This window comes from Chelon labrosus (genome assembly GCF_963514085.1).
Source record: "Chelon labrosus genome assembly, chromosome: 7".
In the NCBI taxonomy this organism is placed as follows: Eukaryota; Metazoa; Chordata; class Actinopteri; order Mugiliformes; family Mugilidae; genus Chelon; species Chelon labrosus.
In genome coordinates this window covers 25,447,685-25,466,370 of record NC_140343.1, presented here as the reverse complement: position 1 = coordinate 25,466,370, position 18,686 = coordinate 25,447,685, and the positions used below count along the sequence as shown (strand labels likewise).

At 42.0% G+C, this 18,686-nt stretch overlaps 1 protein-coding gene across 1 annotated transcript; it reads left to right on the top strand.

The window, feature by feature from the left end:
- Window positions 1–9,867: 9,867 nt before the first annotated feature.
- hyi (hydroxypyruvate isomerase) lies at window positions 9,868–16,698 on the top strand. Its single transcript, XM_084548703.1, has 8 exons — window positions 9,868–10,233; window positions 10,361–10,472; window positions 13,315–13,429; window positions 14,203–14,281; window positions 14,788–14,837; window positions 14,922–14,991; window positions 16,333–16,467; window positions 16,560–16,698. The coding sequence occupies exons 1-8, from the start codon at window positions 9,969–9,971 to the stop codon at window positions 16,616–16,618; spliced, it is 885 nt and encodes a 294-aa protein (XP_084404829.1). The 5' UTR covers window positions 9,868–9,968; the 3' UTR covers window positions 16,619–16,698.
- The last annotated feature ends 1,988 nt before the right edge of the window (window positions 16,699–18,686 follow it).

Below are 18,686 nucleotides of genomic sequence, written 5' to 3'. Positions count from 1 at the left end.
ATACAAGAATAGTTCTTTTGATGTGGCTTAGTTTCTGTCCTGCTGGTAATCCTCACCACTCTGTGAATCCACTGCGTCTTCTGCCCATTGAAAACAAAGGGCCTCATGTATTTCTGTTTTCTTAATTTGTTCTTGCACGAAGCAATGAAAGGTACATTAAATAAGAAATTGCTACGTGGGAATCATGACGCATGCACCGACAGCCAAATCTTACCCTACAGTAAGCTGATGAATTGCGTTTCATCTTAAATTGCCCAGCATGGGCAGCTTGTAATTAGCATTAGGGAAATGAAAACCACAAAACTCCAGCGCTTTGGCAAGTGACGTAAAACTCAGACAGAAGGAGAGAAAAAGAAGAAGATGTCATGTAATGGCAGCAGAAAGAAATCAGATGTGTGTGTCATCTTGTAGTAGACATCACAGGAAAACAGAAGAAAAGTGGAAAACTAGGTGTTGGCAGTGCACAGGAGTATACAGAGAAATGCATGACAGCGTTGGGAGCCGCCAAGGGTCTGCTCCAACTATTAATGCTCGAACGACAATGATTGATTTGACTGTGACTGCTATAAAAAAAAAAGAAAGAAAAAAAAAAGGGCCATTTTGGCTCATAGCGCGCTTAACACCTTGACTTGACTTGCTCCTCCATACATTTTGGAAAACCAGCATCCAGTAGCCTCCAGTTCAGTTTCTTCATCACTACAGAACACAGTTATTATTCACAAGGCTGTGCCTGTTATTTACTGATCAAATTCACATGCACATGCAACAGTAGCTGGTTTCTGGTTTCTTTCCTTAATCAGTCTGATCCATCTAGAAAACAAGAGCACTTACAGTAGGCCAGGATCTTGTTCATCAACTTCAGCTCAGCATTCAGTCCAATAATACTACAACAGTAGTGTTGCGACTGGGTCTTGGATTTTCAGATGCAGACAGCAACGCATCAGAATTCATCTTGGTGAGGCCTCAACGCTGTATTTAGTTCTTTATTGTTCACACTGGTAACTTCATTAGTGCTCTGCCAGATTTAACAACACATCATAAAGTTAGGACATCACAGCGGTAATGGTGATGAATCAGCATACAGAAGCAACTGACAGCCTGGTGCAAAACTCAATCTGCACCTGGATAATCACAAAACCAGAGAGATGATTGTCTTCAGCAGGTACTGCACAAACCATCATTCTCTACTGACTATCAGCGGTTGTCTCTGAGAAGGTAAAGAGCATCAAGGTCTAAAAGCAACACCCCCGCTCCACCACTACACATATTAAAGTGAGTAGACCTCCACATTCTGGCCATATCCACATTTTACAGAGCTGCCACTGAAAGCATTTTGAACAGGATAGCGAGGACACCTGAAAATATTTTTTGATGTCCCTCTTCCATCTTCGCACGAGACTCACCATCGACAACGGATTCGCAGAGCCTCCGGCATTACCAGAGACCCTCCCCACTCCAACTCCCCCATGCAGCCTATTAAACTGCTTTTCTGCCCCCCCCCAAGGTGGTTGGATTTTTAAACACGTATTCACAGCCGCCACAATCCGCCTTCCCCCATCCATCTATCCTCTAACTCACACACATATTATCTAACCTGACATGTGATCATTTCAGTTTTTCAATTTAAATGTAGCTGTTAATATAAAACTGTATATGTGGTGGATTTTTTATTTTTTTTGTCATTTCATTTTAATGGATGGATGATGCATGCAGAATACTTTTTTCCATAAGCTACAAGCTGAGCACATCACTGAGCTTCTTCAAAGTGGCTATTTTCAGTAATCTATAGACTGATTTCTACAATGAAGATAACTTTTTGACATTCTGACCTGTACCCTTACCTTGTGCGGTGGTTTCATCTTGTATGTCAGAAAACCATAATCCAATAAAGCCTTAATGTGAAACCTATGATCTTGTTACTGCACCACCTGCTGGAAGCTACAGATGAACCACAAAGTCACGATGACGCCTCATTCTGTTACTAAGTGACACATGTAATTTACAGCTGTCCTCGGCAGAGAAAAACTGCGGCTCCTGTTCATTTTGCTCCAGTGACCATGGAGGCCTCCCCCTGCTGTCCCTGGGCAGCGCTACACAGAGCCTTCAGCTGAATGCCCAGTCTCATTCACATGCAAAGAGAAAGAGACACAGTCTTCTTAAGAGTGAATGGGCCGTAAGCAGGCCTGTCGAGAGAGTTATTAGCTGGATGTTTAATGAATCGATTCTAACACAGCCTTCCAGTGATCTGTGGAAATTAAAGCAATGTAAAACGCCCGAGCAGAGCTCTGTGGCATTAGAACGAACACGCACTTATTTACTTCTTCTTGAGAAGCGACGTGGCAGTGCCAGTAGATGACATGCCCGACGCAGTTCACTGGCTTGAGATCATTCTGTCAACACGTCCCTCGAGCAGCCCCGAGGGTCACAGCTAAAATGTTACTTCTGTTCTTTCAGCCAGTCATCTCTGTCTGCACATTTGTCAGCTCTGTTTGAAAAGTCCAAGGAAAGTGAAACCACTGGCGAGCTGTACTTTCTTTCCAATGTCAGCGGCAGTGTGCTGCATAGCATCTCACACAAATACACTCATACAGTGCATATACAACTAGGTAGCATTTGGTTGTCAGATTGGTCGCTTCATCTCAGATATTCTGAGCCGTATTGCCTGTATTTGTTTATGCGTTCGAAGGAGCCCATTCATCATGTTTCCATTGAAAAAAATCTGAATTATATTCAAGGAAATTTCTCAAAGAGCAATCTTCAGACTCAGCGGTCCCTAAAATCAGTGCATGGGCACTATGATATGGTTTCAAAAGTATGGGATGAGAATTGTTTTTGGGCTTATAGTTAAAATAAATACATTTTGGACGAGATGAAGATGCCATAGAACTGGATGCAGCGCTTTTTTTTTTGTTTTTACAGAAAATGCATAATATTTTAAGCTGCTTCATTTTCAGAGTCCTGGTATTGCTCATTCTGGCTTTGCCAATTTACTGGGACACTTGACAGTCAAGCTTCTGCCTCTCGGTTGTTCATTCCGTTTTGAATGACTGTTTTCTTCCACTAAAAGTCTTGTCATTTCACACCGGTCCACCATTCCTTGACAAACCCCCAAAATCCTCCCAAATCTTTTTAATGAAACAGCTAAAAGTTGTATCTCCCTTCAGTATCATTTTAACTACAGAATTAACTCTGTCACCACTGTGCAACATTTTGTTACACAAACTTACACGAATGGACATTTTTAACCTTCAAATTTCAACACTGCAATTTTTGTTGACTGAACATCTCAGATTATCAGCAACCCATTAATCACTGGAGATTCCCTCATCGCCCCTCTCGAGACCATTGGTTTGACGATTTTTGTGTGACACCAATGTGCCATTTAGGACAGAGACTGTACATGCAGGATCAATTCACACATACAACTAAACAAAGAATAAGGAACGGTAAGTAATTCAAACTGTCACTTTTCTAAAAAATATATATATAAAGTATGCATTTAATTATTAAACAATCGCAGGGTTTTTTGTTTTGTTTTTTGAAAGTGACTGATTTAAAAAGAAACAAGATCTGAAAAAAACAAATGTGCCTTATTTCCACCATCAAACAGAATCTGACAGTGTATTCACTTATTGAAAAGCCCAAAAATGTTCAGAAACATAGACACAGCCATCCACAGCAGGATAACACAAAATTGGTCAAAAAACATGAAAAACAGCACAAGGTTTTGACCTGGCATCCAAATTCACTAGATCCCAAACTAATCAAGTATCTGTGGGATGATCCACAGAGGCCCCTCCCCTCAACCCATAGGACCCAAAGGCCCCCACTAACAACATTCTGTTGCCAGACACCACAGGACACCCTCAGAAGGCCCATGTCCATTCTCGGAGGCACAAGGGAGACCTACATAATATTAGGAAGGTGATCATAATGTTATGCATGATCGGTGTATAATGCCTTTCTGTAAATCAAACCATGAGCTGACCAGAAAAATATAGCTGCTTCCAAACTTCCCAAACAATATCAGCATGTTGCATCTAAAACTACATTGTTTGAGTGTTTATGTCGTAAAAGTAACACACTCCCAGGAAACATCGGCTTCTTACTGAAAAGACTGGGCTTGAAGTGCAATTACCAGCAATGACTGGGTTCCCTCACATCTTATCAGGACAAAAATGAATTGGAGCTGTTCACTGCTGGAAAAGCATTAAAAACTATTACACTTCTGTGGCTCCGGCAGCACACTGTATCCCAGTCATGGCAGCCATCAGTGACCCTTTCACCCATAATCTGCCAGCTGACAGGCACAACAGTGAGATGCCTGCAGCAGTAAAGTGTCTGTTAGCACTCTGTCTTAAACTAGTAGCTTTCTCCACATTCTAGAACTTGAGCTCATGTCTCACTCAAGAGCAATTGGAAAGACTGAAGTACGTTTAACTGTGATTACAGCACAGGTTTCTGCTCGTAAACAAGGAAGCCAGCCGGGAAGGTTGATATTGCACGATTCACATTAAGATACAATACAGGAAGTACAAAAGGGAAAGAGCAAATTCATGTGTTTAATTGAGCCAAAAGACACTCAGTGTTTATACTCTGAGATAGAACTTAAAATCATCACAGCAGCAAATATTCCAATTATTGTGATAATTGTCGATTAATGATTGTGGTGAGTAGTAGAAACTATTCCTCCATCATGGACATTCACATATTCCATATATTTGATTGGTCAGTGCAGCCACATTGCACTTCACATGAAACTTGATAAAAGGCACAAATATAAAAATACACATACATCAGAACTGATCATGGGCACGCGACTGGGCAAAATGATTAAACAAACAAAGAATAAACTGCTTACATGCTGCAGGTATCCAATTTTCACTACTGTACCAAAATAATACGCTTCAAGCACCGCTGTTCCTCATCAGACAATTGTTCACTGGCTTAATAAGAAGGGAAAGTCTGAAAATGAACGCCTTACAAAAACTTTAGTTGCATAATAACATAGTTCACTTTGTTTGAAACTTAATTATTAAGAAATAGCTGTCTTTGCAAACTCAAGTCCTCTTTCGAACAATCACATTCATTTACAACAGATCTGCTGGTTACACATTTTGCAACCAGAACATTCACAAACAAAATGTGATCATAACAGAGCATATAGCCTTTTTCCAACACCCAAATTTTATTCTGTACATAAAGTTGTTACCGCCAAAGGGTTATGTGATTATCTTTCTCTAAATATTCATGTGGTGGCCCTAATTACACACACTGAGACTTGGCCTTTAAGAGTACTTTAATATGAGGCCAACCACAACCAGCAGAGGAAGACTGAACCTAAAGCAACAAAATTCCCCAAAATAAGAATTACCAATCTTTTCATCCAGATCCAAAGAAAACAGGGCTACTCACTGGGGGTTGGACAACTTAAAAATTTTTTGAAGTCGACTATTATGTGGCGAAAGTTCGCCGCCAACTAGTCGCCGAAGACATCACAACACAGAGAAAGTAATGCTTTGCAACATATCTATATTCTTGACCAGCTACGGAGGCATTTCTGGAAGTTTATTTAAGCTTGAACACGGCAACACCATGAATTCCATCAGTCAGACACTTGTAATAACGACTCTCGCTCGGCAAACTGTCCGCTCTACCATTACTTCCGTGTGTCTCATGGTGCATTCACTGAAATCAAGGACAAAAAATGTCAAATGTCAGTGTCAACTAAACACAACTAAACATAAACACGTAAAATTAGCTATAGCCTACTGTGCGCTGCAAATATGTTTAGCAAATCGGCACCACCGATAGCATTTAGTAGTAGGCCTAGGCTACTCCACAGCGTGTTTATAGGATATAGCCGGGTTAAAAAACAAAAAAAACAAAAAAAAAACAGCGATTTAAAAAAAAAACGTGATATTTCTCTAAAGCCTTCTCCGTGTACCGCAGCTAAAGGTCTAATAACTTTCACAAAGAAATTAACCAACGAAATGTTGATTTTTCAGCCTCCTTAATTCTCTCTGTTACCGCGGTCGTTTGGTGAAGTTGTTAATTGACAACTGTTAAGAGGATGGACCGTTCCTCTGCTAGCGTTAGCGTCTGCCTTTTCAGATGAGTGTGTTTTGCAGTAGTATTTTTGTTGTATTTCAGGACTGACTTACCTATTTTTCGTGTCACAGTAGAATCTTCAGTAAAGTCTTTCCACACACTTGATGAACCCCGTTAATTTGCTGCAACGACCCACCGGGCTTCTCACCTGTCTTCTCGGAGGCGTCCATGTTGTTGTAGTCACGTGATCAGTGACTACACGATGTTTAAAGCGTCACGGCACAGTCCTGAAGTCGACTAATCGACTAGTCTGTACAACCCCTATTGCTCACCAGTATCGCCTGCCATTTCCCAGTTACAAGATGATCCCATGAGTAATGACAGACAAGCAACACAGAAACCAAGCATATTTCCCAATGCAGTGTATTTTTCAGTTTAGTTTTTAATCCCTCACAGAGGTATTCAATTGGCTTGACTTTGATCCAAAATGTCAGAAATAATCATTATGTTAATTATTAAGTAGGATACTTAGAATGTTTTAGCATTCATCTACAAAGACAATTCATCATTTACAGTTTTTTTTTTCCACTAGAAGTCACTTAATCTTTATGAAGTAATCATTGTAGCATCAACAATGTTGTATTCAGTCAGCAGCTGTCAGTGTACCTACTTTCCAGTGGCTTGGTGCAGGCAACAGCTTCAAAAGTTTGTCAGTGCCAACAGGAGGCATCTACAATCTGTGCAGCTTCTGTGCTAAAATGAAAAAGCAGATAGTTGCACTAGGCATCTCACTGTGTATGACTGTATAACTGTGTATACTTTATGTACATGCTTTGCAAATGCTGCATGAGTAAAAGGTTTGTCAGCACTTGAAATGAGCCTCCTCAACAGCATCCTGGGAGCCGATAATTTTGCTGACATTTTCAAAGACCTTTACTGGTCAAGAACCCATACAGAAATAGAGACATCTTGAAACTAAAACCCCTCTGACATGAACACTTTCACTGTGCAGACCCACAAGAGCTCCTGAATTACAGGCATAAATTATGTATTATGATCTCAACAGGCTCCTATTTGTACTGAAACTATCATTCTGGTAGAGTTGTGCACAGCCTTCTTCGCTGTGATCCTCCCAAGAGTAGAGCTTGTAGCTTGTAGACACACATTGACTTTCTCTTTTTAAGCGGTCACTTATAGAAAAATACAGTTCCTTGCAGCTATGCTTTTGTGTACAGATTACTGTAATGTTTTTTTTGTAATCTACTGAGAATGTACTAAATATAAAAACACTCCTGGCTTCTCATCAGTTCAACTAAACCAAAGTTCCTGTTGTGTAATTTGTGTGTAACTGTAATTTTTCAGACAGAACAAAAGGCAGACATCACTTTAATTTTTTTATTTTTATTTTTTTGCTGCTGTGAAATCAAATGTGATTCACCAATGTTGCTAAAGTCAGTGTGTGGAAGAGATTGTAGTGTGTTGGCAGAATGTAAGTCCTCCTAAGGTCTCCAGTCTATCGTAGGGCTAACACAGAGAAACAGACAGCCATTCACAACTACACCAATTGACCTAACCTAACCTCTACAAAAACACTTTAGGAACGACTGAGAAAAACACAAGGTGTTGACCTGGCCTCCAAATTCACTAGATCCCAAACTGATCAACTATCTGTGGGATGATCCACAGATGATCCAAACCACCAAGATCCTCAGTACAGTATTGACACTGGAATGTCATGTGCACTAGCTAACGATGGTTGGATGGGAGAGGGAAGTCCAATCAAAACCGCAGAGGCACTAATCATGGCAGCATAAGGAGCAGGCTATTAGTACAATATCAACAGAGGCACAGAAGAGAAAAGATCAAGAGCCAGGAGGGCTACAGGAGTGGAGGTGGTTACTAATCATCACCCCTTCCAGCGAAGTCTTTCTACACCAGCATGAGCCCCAAACTTCAATACAGCAGTAGCTCATTTTAACCAGGCATGTTAGTAATAATTAGAGGATGGTGATGGTGGTAGTAGGTTGATACGTGTTAAAGGCAGGTGATCTTGGCCTTGGAGTTCTTCCTGGAAGAGAACAAGAGAAGTGCCAAGGACTGAAAGAACAGCTAGTACAGGTTTCAAAGGTGAAGGCAACAGTGGTCCCTCTGCAGGGCTGATCTGAATTCATGGGCATCTTCCACAGCCAGAGGGTGCCAGTTTAAATGACACAACAGCAGCTAAACCCCCATTATCCGCTGTTGTCAGAGGTGCAACTATGTTAGCATTTGCATACATTATAGTAAGTCAGCAGGGCTGCTTGCTCAGAGATAATGAAGTGACTCTGGACATCTATAAATGCATGTGGCAACAGCTCACCTTCTGACAGCTCAGGACCACATTTCAAATGGAAATGGAAAGTTAGGGGTATTCTCAGCTGTAAACACAAAGTCCATGCATATCTGTAATTTTTTTTCTTAAAAAACCCAAGGTTCAGCAACCTCCTTCTGCTCAACCAGAGCTTTAGCAACATCATGCATATTCTCCACATAGAACAGTTTTGTTCCCCGTGGGGGTGGGAGTTCCATGGCTGAGAACCCCAGATCAATGTTCACTTCATCTTGACCATGCAACAGGCTTGTTTAGATTGAAGCATGCTGTATATGAAGGAGACAGACTTTTTTTTGGTTGCCTTTTTTCCCCACTTGCTGACTGGTGAGGCCTAATATATCCTGTGAAGTTGATGAAAATCTGTGGCCTGACACAGACCAGAGACAGTAACAGTCATTTTATTAGCACATTGTAAAAACGCAATATGCTCTACAATGGAGAGATTACTTTAAATGCCGGATCTGCCCATTCTTTTTATTCACTATCAATCTGTCATGTAACATGCCTCACCTAGTATCATGTACTCTTCTTTGTAAAATGTTTATATGGTTTATCGAGAAGTATGTATGATTTCCTCTCATTCCTCCTGCTGCTCTCATCTCCTCCTGCTGCTCTCTTCTCTTCTCTCTCTTTTCCGGTCTCTACCCGGCTGGCCTGGGGCAGATGGGTCTGCTTCAAGGTTTCTTCCTGTTAAAAGAGAGGTTTTTCTTCCCATGGCCACTTTAGTGCTTGCTCTGTGGGTTTCAGGCTCTGGGTTCTGTAAAGAGTCTGTTGTTGATGCTACTTACATAAAACTGAAGTATAAATGTGTATAGGATCTACATGGTATACATGTATGTAAATACACAGATTCAAATTTATGTTGTGTGTCTATTTAAAATAGTTTCCTTACGTTTAAAGCTTATAAAAGTCTTATTTATATTATATGGCTTTATATGCCCCCCGCCCCCCGTTCACAGGACAAGCGGTTACAGAAGATGAATGAATGAATGAATGAATGTTTCCAGTAATACAGTAAATGTTAATCTTTATCAATACCTCTTGCTTTTTCCAGAAATTCATTGCTGTTCAGTGCTCTGATCTGAAATGGACTGCATTTTTTACATCAAGAACTTCCACAACAGAGTTCAGTTTCTTACAAAGTTAGAAAAACCCGTGAAACTTAGAAATATATAGTTTATTTTTTTTCTTGCGCCTGCGCATTTCACAGACTGGAAGCAACCAGAAGCAACGCGCTACTAGTCATGTGACGACGATATCGAAGGCAAGCTGCTTCTGTTCATATTTTCAAAATAAAACAACATGCATCGTATGACAGTATACACGTGCGTATCTAATGTATGTCTTTTCCTAAAAATGTTAGCATAAACGATTATGCATTAATCAGAAATTATATCTTATATTTTATTTCGGTCACAACACCGTAACAGATGTGCGTTCATCAATGGGTATTCATATTTGGATTTTTGTTTTGAAAGGTTTCCGTCTACTTCCGCTCCAACATCTGTTTACTGTGGCTAGCTTGACGCACGCGTTTACCTGCTGTATGAACAGTGAAAGTCCAGCACTCAGACTGAACTCAGGGTCGTTGGCTTCTGAAGTTAAAGCCAGAATGGCCCCGTTAAAGTTTTGTGCGAATATTTCCTGGCTGTTCACGGAGCTGCCCGACTTCAGCCAGAGAATATACGCGGCCGCCTCGGCTGGCTTTCAGGCTGTGGAGGCAGCCTGGCTCTACGACTCAGACCTGCAGGAGCTCCAGAGAGCCAGAGAGGCTACAGGAGTGGAGGTGGTCCTCATCAACACCCCGCCCGGTAGAGTCCTTCAGCACATGGATCCCAAACTTTCATAACAGTAGTCCATTATAACCAGGCAGGGCTGATACTGATCCTTCAGTAATAGTTATGGGATGGTGATGGTAGGTTGTGGTGTGTGTTGCAGGAGATGTAAAGGCAGGTGATCTTGGTCTTGGAGCTGTTCCTGGGAGAGAGAGTGAGTTCAGGCAGGGTCTGGATCTGACTTTGAAGTATGCAAGAGCTTTGAACTGCAAAAGGTGAGACATCAGCATGGCACACATCGGTGGACAACCTTTTCTATTTGCTCTTCAAACCGCTTTCCTGAAAAGTTTGTTTGTATTGCATTATTCAATAACAAGGTACATGAAATGGTGTACAACTGTCATTAGATACTTAGCTGAACGTGATTTTAAATCTATTTCACAATCAATCCAAGGCTCCAAGTTCCCCTAGCCAATGTAAGGCAGTCCAATGTATTCTAATAACATCAGCAAGTACACACACAATTAGAATAGATCGTGATAGTGCTGTGACAACATGCTTGCAGAGACTGGTGACAGCTTCAATACGGACTGTCAATGTGCAGCAATGTACAAGGCTGGGTGAAGTGGTATAGCTGAGCCAGTCACAGATCTCAGATCTCAGATGTTGTTTCTGGGAACTTAAAGGGGCCACTCACCCAGCTTCGGGGTGAGTTCCAGACGTTGCTATCACTTGGGATTGCGACATCTATCACTACGGCCCTCTTCTGTTGTTTGTCCACCACTACAATGGCCGGCTGGTTGGCCGGCTGGTTAGCCGTCACCAGTTTGTCAGTCTGTATCTGGAAGGCCCACAGGGTCTTGGTTCTCCACTGCCTTTGGAGGTATCTCCCATTTTGACTTTGGGACTTCCAGCCCATTCTCTGCACATATGTTTCTACACTATTCCAGCAACTTGGTTATGGCGTTCCATGAATGCCTTGCCTGCTAACATCGTATACTCTGCTTTTATGTGCTGGACTGACTCAGGGATGTCTTTGCATGGCCTTCACCTAGGGTCATTCCTGCTGTGGTTGACCCCTGTTTCTATTGGCTCTTGTACTGAGAGCCTGTTCCTGTGTTGTTGATTAGAGCCTCTGTGCTGTGTGTTCCAACTCCAGCGTTTCCCAGTCACTGGTAGGATTTCTAGATATCAGCTGCTTCTGTTATCTGCCTGTGGTACATACAGTGCAGTGGTTTGCCCTCCCATGATGGTTTCTGATCTTCCTTCTCATCCTCCTCATGTTTCTGCTACCTGAAGTGCTCACTTTATTCCTGTGGGCTGTCTTCCTGATCTACCCATGGGCCTTCCCGGAAGAATTCGATAAACTGCCTGAAACAAGTTTTGCAAAGCTTGTAGAGACTTAGAGGACTGTAATTGCTGGCAGAGGGGCTTTTACCAAGTACTGAATTAAGGGTCTGAACTTTGTGAAGCATATTTCAGTTTTTTTATCTTTTAAAAACATGCGCCAGTTTCTATGAGCGGGGTTTCACTTTGTAATTATAGGTTATTAAATAGGAATCGATGGGGGGGGGGAATGGCAGTTTTATCCATTCAAAGTTAAATCTATGACAAAGAAGGCTGGGAAAAAAAATAAAGAAAGTTGGAAAGGAGATCACGATGCACTTTTAATGAGAGACACCTCTCCTGGGGATTCTACATAAATTAAAATATACTTGCAGGTTATTTAATGAATTTGAAAAAGAGAAACCCACCGAGTCTCTGGATGCATGCACACACACACACACACACACACACACACACACACACACACACACACACACACACACTTCAAATGTAACCACAACCCTAAAACCAAGCGTTAAACCTCTAACAGCTCTTGTAGGAGTCCAGTCAAAATGTTCCATAGTGTCCTCACTCTGATGGTCTGAAGCACAGACACACACACATTTCAAAGTGTGCTACGTTAAATATCAAGTGCACATGCAAGCCAGGTGATTAATTTTGGGAAGGCTTAGTCTCTTCATAGTGCTGCCTGAGGTATGAATCCTGCATGGCTCTCTGCAGAGTGGTGAGTTGAGTCACCACCTTTAGGACAGGTGAGATTATAATGGAAGCTGCGGCTGGCTTGTGCATAATACATATAAAGCAGAGAAGTAAGGGCGCTTTCACACCTATATTTGTTTCCGATCCAGGGAGCAGTAGATACAGTATTATACAAGACAAAGCAATTGCCTCTCCCTCAACATGAGGTTGGTCATAATTGTGCATGAAAAATGGGATTTAATGAAATCAAGCAATAATCGTTGAGAGCGGAACAGAGGCAGAAAGTGTGGACACTGGTAGCTCTTGCTGTTCAGTATTATGTGTATATGAGAAGCAACACTGCTTCAGACACACTCCTCTAAAGGAGCTGCACTGATGCTGCCAGACACCTCTGTCGAGTGCGGACACTTCCAAAGACGCATCAGGGAAACTGCTTGGTTATATAAATATAAAGTAGTCGTATCGATCTGTGGGCAATGTGTTCACACTGAAAACAAACCAGTCCAGGGAGCAATTGGAATTGGGCCGAGGCCACCTTCTCCTTCTCTAACCTGACTTAGCCCGGTTCAGAACGGAATGCAATTGCTAAGTTCACACCAGCCCAGATGAACCAAGCTGAGGGGTAAATGCTCCCGGTGATGGAACGACCTAGGTGTGAAAGCTCCCTAAGTTACTGCTAACCATAAACCTAAACTTCCCACCAGTCATTAAGAACTGAAGAAGCTACTTGATGAGTGGTGAAATGTCTTAAAGAAAACTCAATGTTGCCTTAATTTTAGCTTTGTTATAGACAATTGTGGGACTTGTGGGATCAGCTAGGGTTTAGATGAATCCAGATACTGGACCTTTGGGGAATTCTATACTAAGTATCAATCAACACCAGTCCTACACATATTACCCACAACTACTGTGACAGAACAGTATGCCTGCTGTGGAGGAGGTAGATTCAGACCAGTTGTGGACTGAGCCACAGAGTCGCACCAGTCCCCAGTTCCAGTGTTGAGTGTTCATATAATTTGCGCTAAAGTAGTTTCAAAGTAGTTTCTTCTCCTCTCCTTGTTCCCATACTAGGATACACCTGATGGCAGGGCGGGTTCCAGTGGACTCTCACAGAACAGCAGCTGCCAAGGAAATGGAGTCCGTCTTCGTGCAGAACCTAAACTATGCTGCTGATATCCTTTCAAAGGTAAAGGTTTGGGTTATGAAACCCCAGGAAAGGCAAAGGGGTGCATCATACAGAAAACAAAAACGGAAAAACTATATATTCTAGGGTAGCACATGAAAAGAGGAGTGTAACAGCTTACTTGCTCAGTTAAGCTTGCAGGGACTTGGTAGACCTGAGGAAGAGGAGGAGAACCCAAAGATGGCCTCTTGTTATTTAGTTACTCCAGCACGGAAAAACAGCTTCACAAAGACACAGTGAAGGTAACAGGAAATGTTTTTCGGTGCCATGTCACTCTGTTCCCCGTTCACCTGTGATATTCCAAAATTTAGTCATCCATGACCCCTCTGCATCAGAGCCACATCAGCCGTAACATTCGGCCACTTCCTAAAGCTGTTGACGTTCCTGTCAATGTTGTCACTTTCCAGTCACTCTCCTGTACCAGCCATTGACTGCTTTCCGCTGAAATACTCAGGAAACTTGCGCGTTCACCCGCAGTTTCCTGAATGTGCCTTTGACACATTGTCCTTGCTCTGAAAATCCAATTATGAAGCATCAAAGTGCTTAAAGCTTTTCAGTGCAGTGTCTGGCTGATGTGTGAGATGGCTAGATAGGATCAAAAAGAACATGTCTTGGTCTGTAACCTAGGCAATAAGCCTGTCTACCTTTTAGGGAAAAATAGTGGTACAATAGCATTTATCCACATACCACATATTCTGTATTGCTGTAGTTGTATTAGATAGTTTAATATTCTGAATAAGAACAATTACCAGTGTTAATCAAGCTGTCCCACACAGGAAGGAATCACTGGACTGATTGAGCCAATCAACACACGGATTACGGACCCCAGGTATTTTCTGGACTCCCCTCATCAGGGTAAGGCGCTGTCCCATCAACGTTTATGCAAATAAGCAATCATGTGCAGCATCCAGGAGTGGTATAGACTGGACATTAGCACCAGCAGTGATCAGTCTGATGAAGCTCAGTATCACTTTCTGCCCAGCGAAGTTTGGCATCTCATCTCTAGGCACAGCGATACATTTGGAGTTTCTGGTTGGATGTGAATTAGTGATGAGATGTCATCATGTTCTTCCAATCCACTCCATTAAAACTGACCGTGAGAAGCCCATTAATGTGCGCGCATATCACTAACTCCTGGATGAAACACTTCTTAAATGGTCCTAAATCTGTAATTGGATTAGGAAAGAATGGGATGTGCCGTGTTTTAATGGTGCCTCAGCGGATGTGATGGGGTAGAGTATGACACCAGGGTTTGATGAGTGTCTTATTTCTAGCACTTGTCATGTCCGCAGTACATAATGTCTGGCGTCTCGCCACGAGTTATTTCTGAGCTCATCTTCATTTTTTTTTTCTGTCTACAGCGGCTGCAATACTGGAGAAGGTTGGAAAGCCAAATATTAAGCTGCAGATGGTGGGTGCTTTGGAAATGTTGTCTTAACTCAGAAGAGACAGCAGCAACGGAGGACTCTACTAACGGATGTCTGAACTGTTTCAGGATGTCTTTCACTGGCAAATAATGGACGGAAATCTGACGCAAAACATACAGAAGTATTTCCCCATAATTGGTGAGTGAAGTGTGAGCAGTGAAAACTTGATTCAAATTAATTCGCCCTGCAAATGCAATTATCAAATGCATTTAATCCTCAGTTCACCCAAATCTAACGTCTTTTAATTAACATTTATTTTACATCTATTCTGGTTATATGTCCATTCTGACACTTTGGTTTTGTGAAGATATGTAGAGTACCGACTCCCGTTATCATGCACAAGACACCGTTCATCTTGTGCTGGCTTTAAAGAGCAGCCAGAAAGGAGAGAAAGAAAGTCCCATCAGGTCGTTTGCTTTATCAGCATCAGATACTGACTGCAGGCATCCTCAAATGACATTTTCAAACATTTCTTGTGGCACCAATTTTTTTTTCTCAGTGGAGAAAGGTGTTTCTGTCTTATCAGATGTATAAAAAACCAAAATGTTCAGTGGACTGTGTACGCCGTGAAATCTGTTTAATTAAAAGGACGAGGAGTGGACTCTGACTTCCTTCATCTTCATTAATGGAGGCTGTGTTAGTACTGAGCAAACCATTCAACCATATGGTTCAACCACTTTGAAATCCTTCCAGCCTATTTGTTTACATGGACGCTAAATGCAATACTCTGGAAGATAATCACCGATCAGGCATAACATTACGACACCCAACAGGTGAAGTAAATAACATTGACCATCGCATACAACGTTCTGCTGGGAAACTTTTGGACCTGGCATTCATGTGGATGTTACTTAGACATGTAGAACCCACCTAGACCAGACCAGGCACCCCCACCCCATAGGAATGACACTCCTTGATGGCAGCAGCCATCCCCAGCAGGATGCAGCCTGACACAGACACACACACAAAAACAGTTTAGGAACAACTCAAAAAACATGAGAAACAGCACAAGTTGTTGACCTGGCCTCCAAATTCACTATCTGTGGGATGCACTGGAACAGGTCTGATCCACAGAGGTCCCTCCCCTTAACCCACAGGTCCCAAAGGCCCCTACTAACTACACTGTGCCCATCCATGTCCATTCTCTGATGAGTCACCACTGTTTTGGAGGCACAAGGGAGACCTATATAATATTAGGAAGATGGTTATAATGTTATGCCTGATCGGTGTATACTACAAAAAACATTTGTGATTAGACAAATCATTGAAAGATTTAACTACTTGTCTTAATGCATTCATTCAGACTTGGTGTGGAGTCTGTAGTTGTACCAGACAGCAGTGCTTTAGTGTAAATGTGTAACCTAATGACGTAAAGCAGAGAGTTACTGATTGAAGAACATGTTCAGTCCAGTCTCTGGAGATAATACAGGTGAAAGGCACAGTATGCAGGCTATTAAGAAGTGTTGTCACGTTCCTCAGGTCACGTTCAGATTGCTCAGGTTCCGGGCAGGAATGAGCCAGACAGCGACGGAGAGCTCAGCTACAGCTACCTGTTCGACACGCTAGAAAACCACGGCTACCAGGGATACGTTGGCTGTGAGTACAAGCCACTAGGTGAGCGCTCTGTTTTTTTTATTTTTTTTTTATTTTTTGGACACCGCATTTGACACGCAAGTCATCACTGACCAGTCCTCTGTCTGTTGCAGGTTCTACAGACGAGGGTCTGGGTTGGATCAAACAATACTGGACTCAGAGAAAGTGCTGAGGACAAGTGACCAAACACAAAGCTGTCTCAATGTTAGATACTCAGCCGTTAACCTGTGGCCTTATACTTTAGGAAATCCCTCTACAATAGTTTCATATCTTGGAAAATAGTGTTCTTATCAGAGCTCAGAGTGGATACATGTATTTGTTCTTCCTTATCAGCATTGCATCTCTGTAACTATGACAACTGCTTCAGACAGAACTGTACTAAAAGGAAATCATAAACCAGTTATATTCATTAGTTTCCGCAAATATTATAATGAACGTACAGATGTGATGAGAAATTTCCATCTAACTACCACTGAATGACCTGAGTTTATATCGGTCTTTGTTGCTTTGTAATAGAATTGAATCAAATATTTTGTTCATGATGTCCCTCGCTGACTTTGAGATGGCACAGCCCAAGTGTAAAGATGTAATTTTATTACTTGTGTATTGTGTATAGATGTTACAGCTGTTTCACTGTGAACATTTAAAGAGTGATAGATACGCTAGATGATGCTCTGGAAGTGTTGTCTAAAATATACACCGATCAGGCATAACATTATGTCCAGTGGGTTGAGGGGCCTCTGTGGATCAGGCTTGTTCCAGTGCATCCCACAGATGCTTGTTCAGTTTGGGATCTAGTGAATTTGGAGGCCAGGTCAACACCTTGTGCTGTTTTTCGAGGAGTGTCATTGCTATGGGGTGGAGGTGCCTGGTCTGGTCTAGGTGGGTGCTACATGTCGAAGTAACATCCACATGAATGCCAGGTCCAAAAGTTTCCCAGCAGAACACTGAATTGTCTCAAGATGGTCGATGTTATGTACTTCTCCTATCAGTGGTCATAATGTTATGGCTGGTTGGTGTATATCTCCTTGCAAAATCACAAATCTCTGTTTCCCAAATTATACTTAAGACTATACTCCATGTCTCATTCTCTCATATAACGATCCGACACGTTCTCATCCGTCCTACTGGTTTATTCAACATTTACATACTGTATAAAGTGTTCTGTATTTACACAATATACACATACAGTTAGTGCAGTGTTTATATTACAGTGACAAAAAGCTCGGGGCTAACATTTTTCAGTTCACATTTTGCATGATGAATATCCAGTGTTTAACATTCAGTTATTTTAGATGCTCAACATGCCCACATGTGCATTTGGTTTCCACCTGTTGAAAATGAGCAGAACTGTAAGGCTGCTGAATGTGGAATTTAACGCAGGAACTACAAGCCTTCATGCCTGATGTGTCGGGCTGGCTTTGTGCCCTCTTGTAAACCGAGGTGTGATTACCAGCCACACTGTTTCAGGATACACAACAAAGGTGTGATTACCAGCCACACTGTTTCACAAATCAAGCTCATCACCCCTGAACAGGCTTTGGAAACACTCAGCACTGATGACATGTGGCATGCTATTATGCAAATCCCCAAAGTTAATATGACCCATTTTCTTGTTCATGAAAGGCAATTTTTGTCAGATTCCTCCGAACTGACTCAGGCACTTTCACTGCATAACATCAGGCGTGTGTTTCCACAGATCTCGTATGCAGAGCTGATAGAACAACAACAATTTCACTGGATGAAAGAGGGAGAAAATAAACTGGGAAAGGCACTTCATGGCACCGGATATGGCAGTGGGGTTCAAGTGGATAATAGGTTTGACACGAAAATTTAACATGGAAGTCTTCCCACTGTGCACGCTGATGTCTCAGCTTTTTTCTTACTCACATAAACACTGATCTGGCATGAAGAGCTAGTCAAATGCTATCAGAAGGCACAAGATCCAAGACAACTCACCCAACTGACCCATTAATGAAGTGGTAGAGTTTTAAATATGTGCAGATCTAAGACCAGAAATTTGCATCGTTGCTGGCTTGTGGCTGACTTGAGTTGCATTTGCGCATGAAGCATGAGACACGTCCTAAATGATTCGCATTTAGAGTGTGTCTCTGCTAGAGATGCAGAGAGAAAAGCAGAAATGTCTTGATAAATAACTAAATACCTGCTGATCCATCAGGTTGTCAGAATGTGCGTCAGAGCACAGTATTTCAGTACCACCGGCATCCAATCCTGCTCCT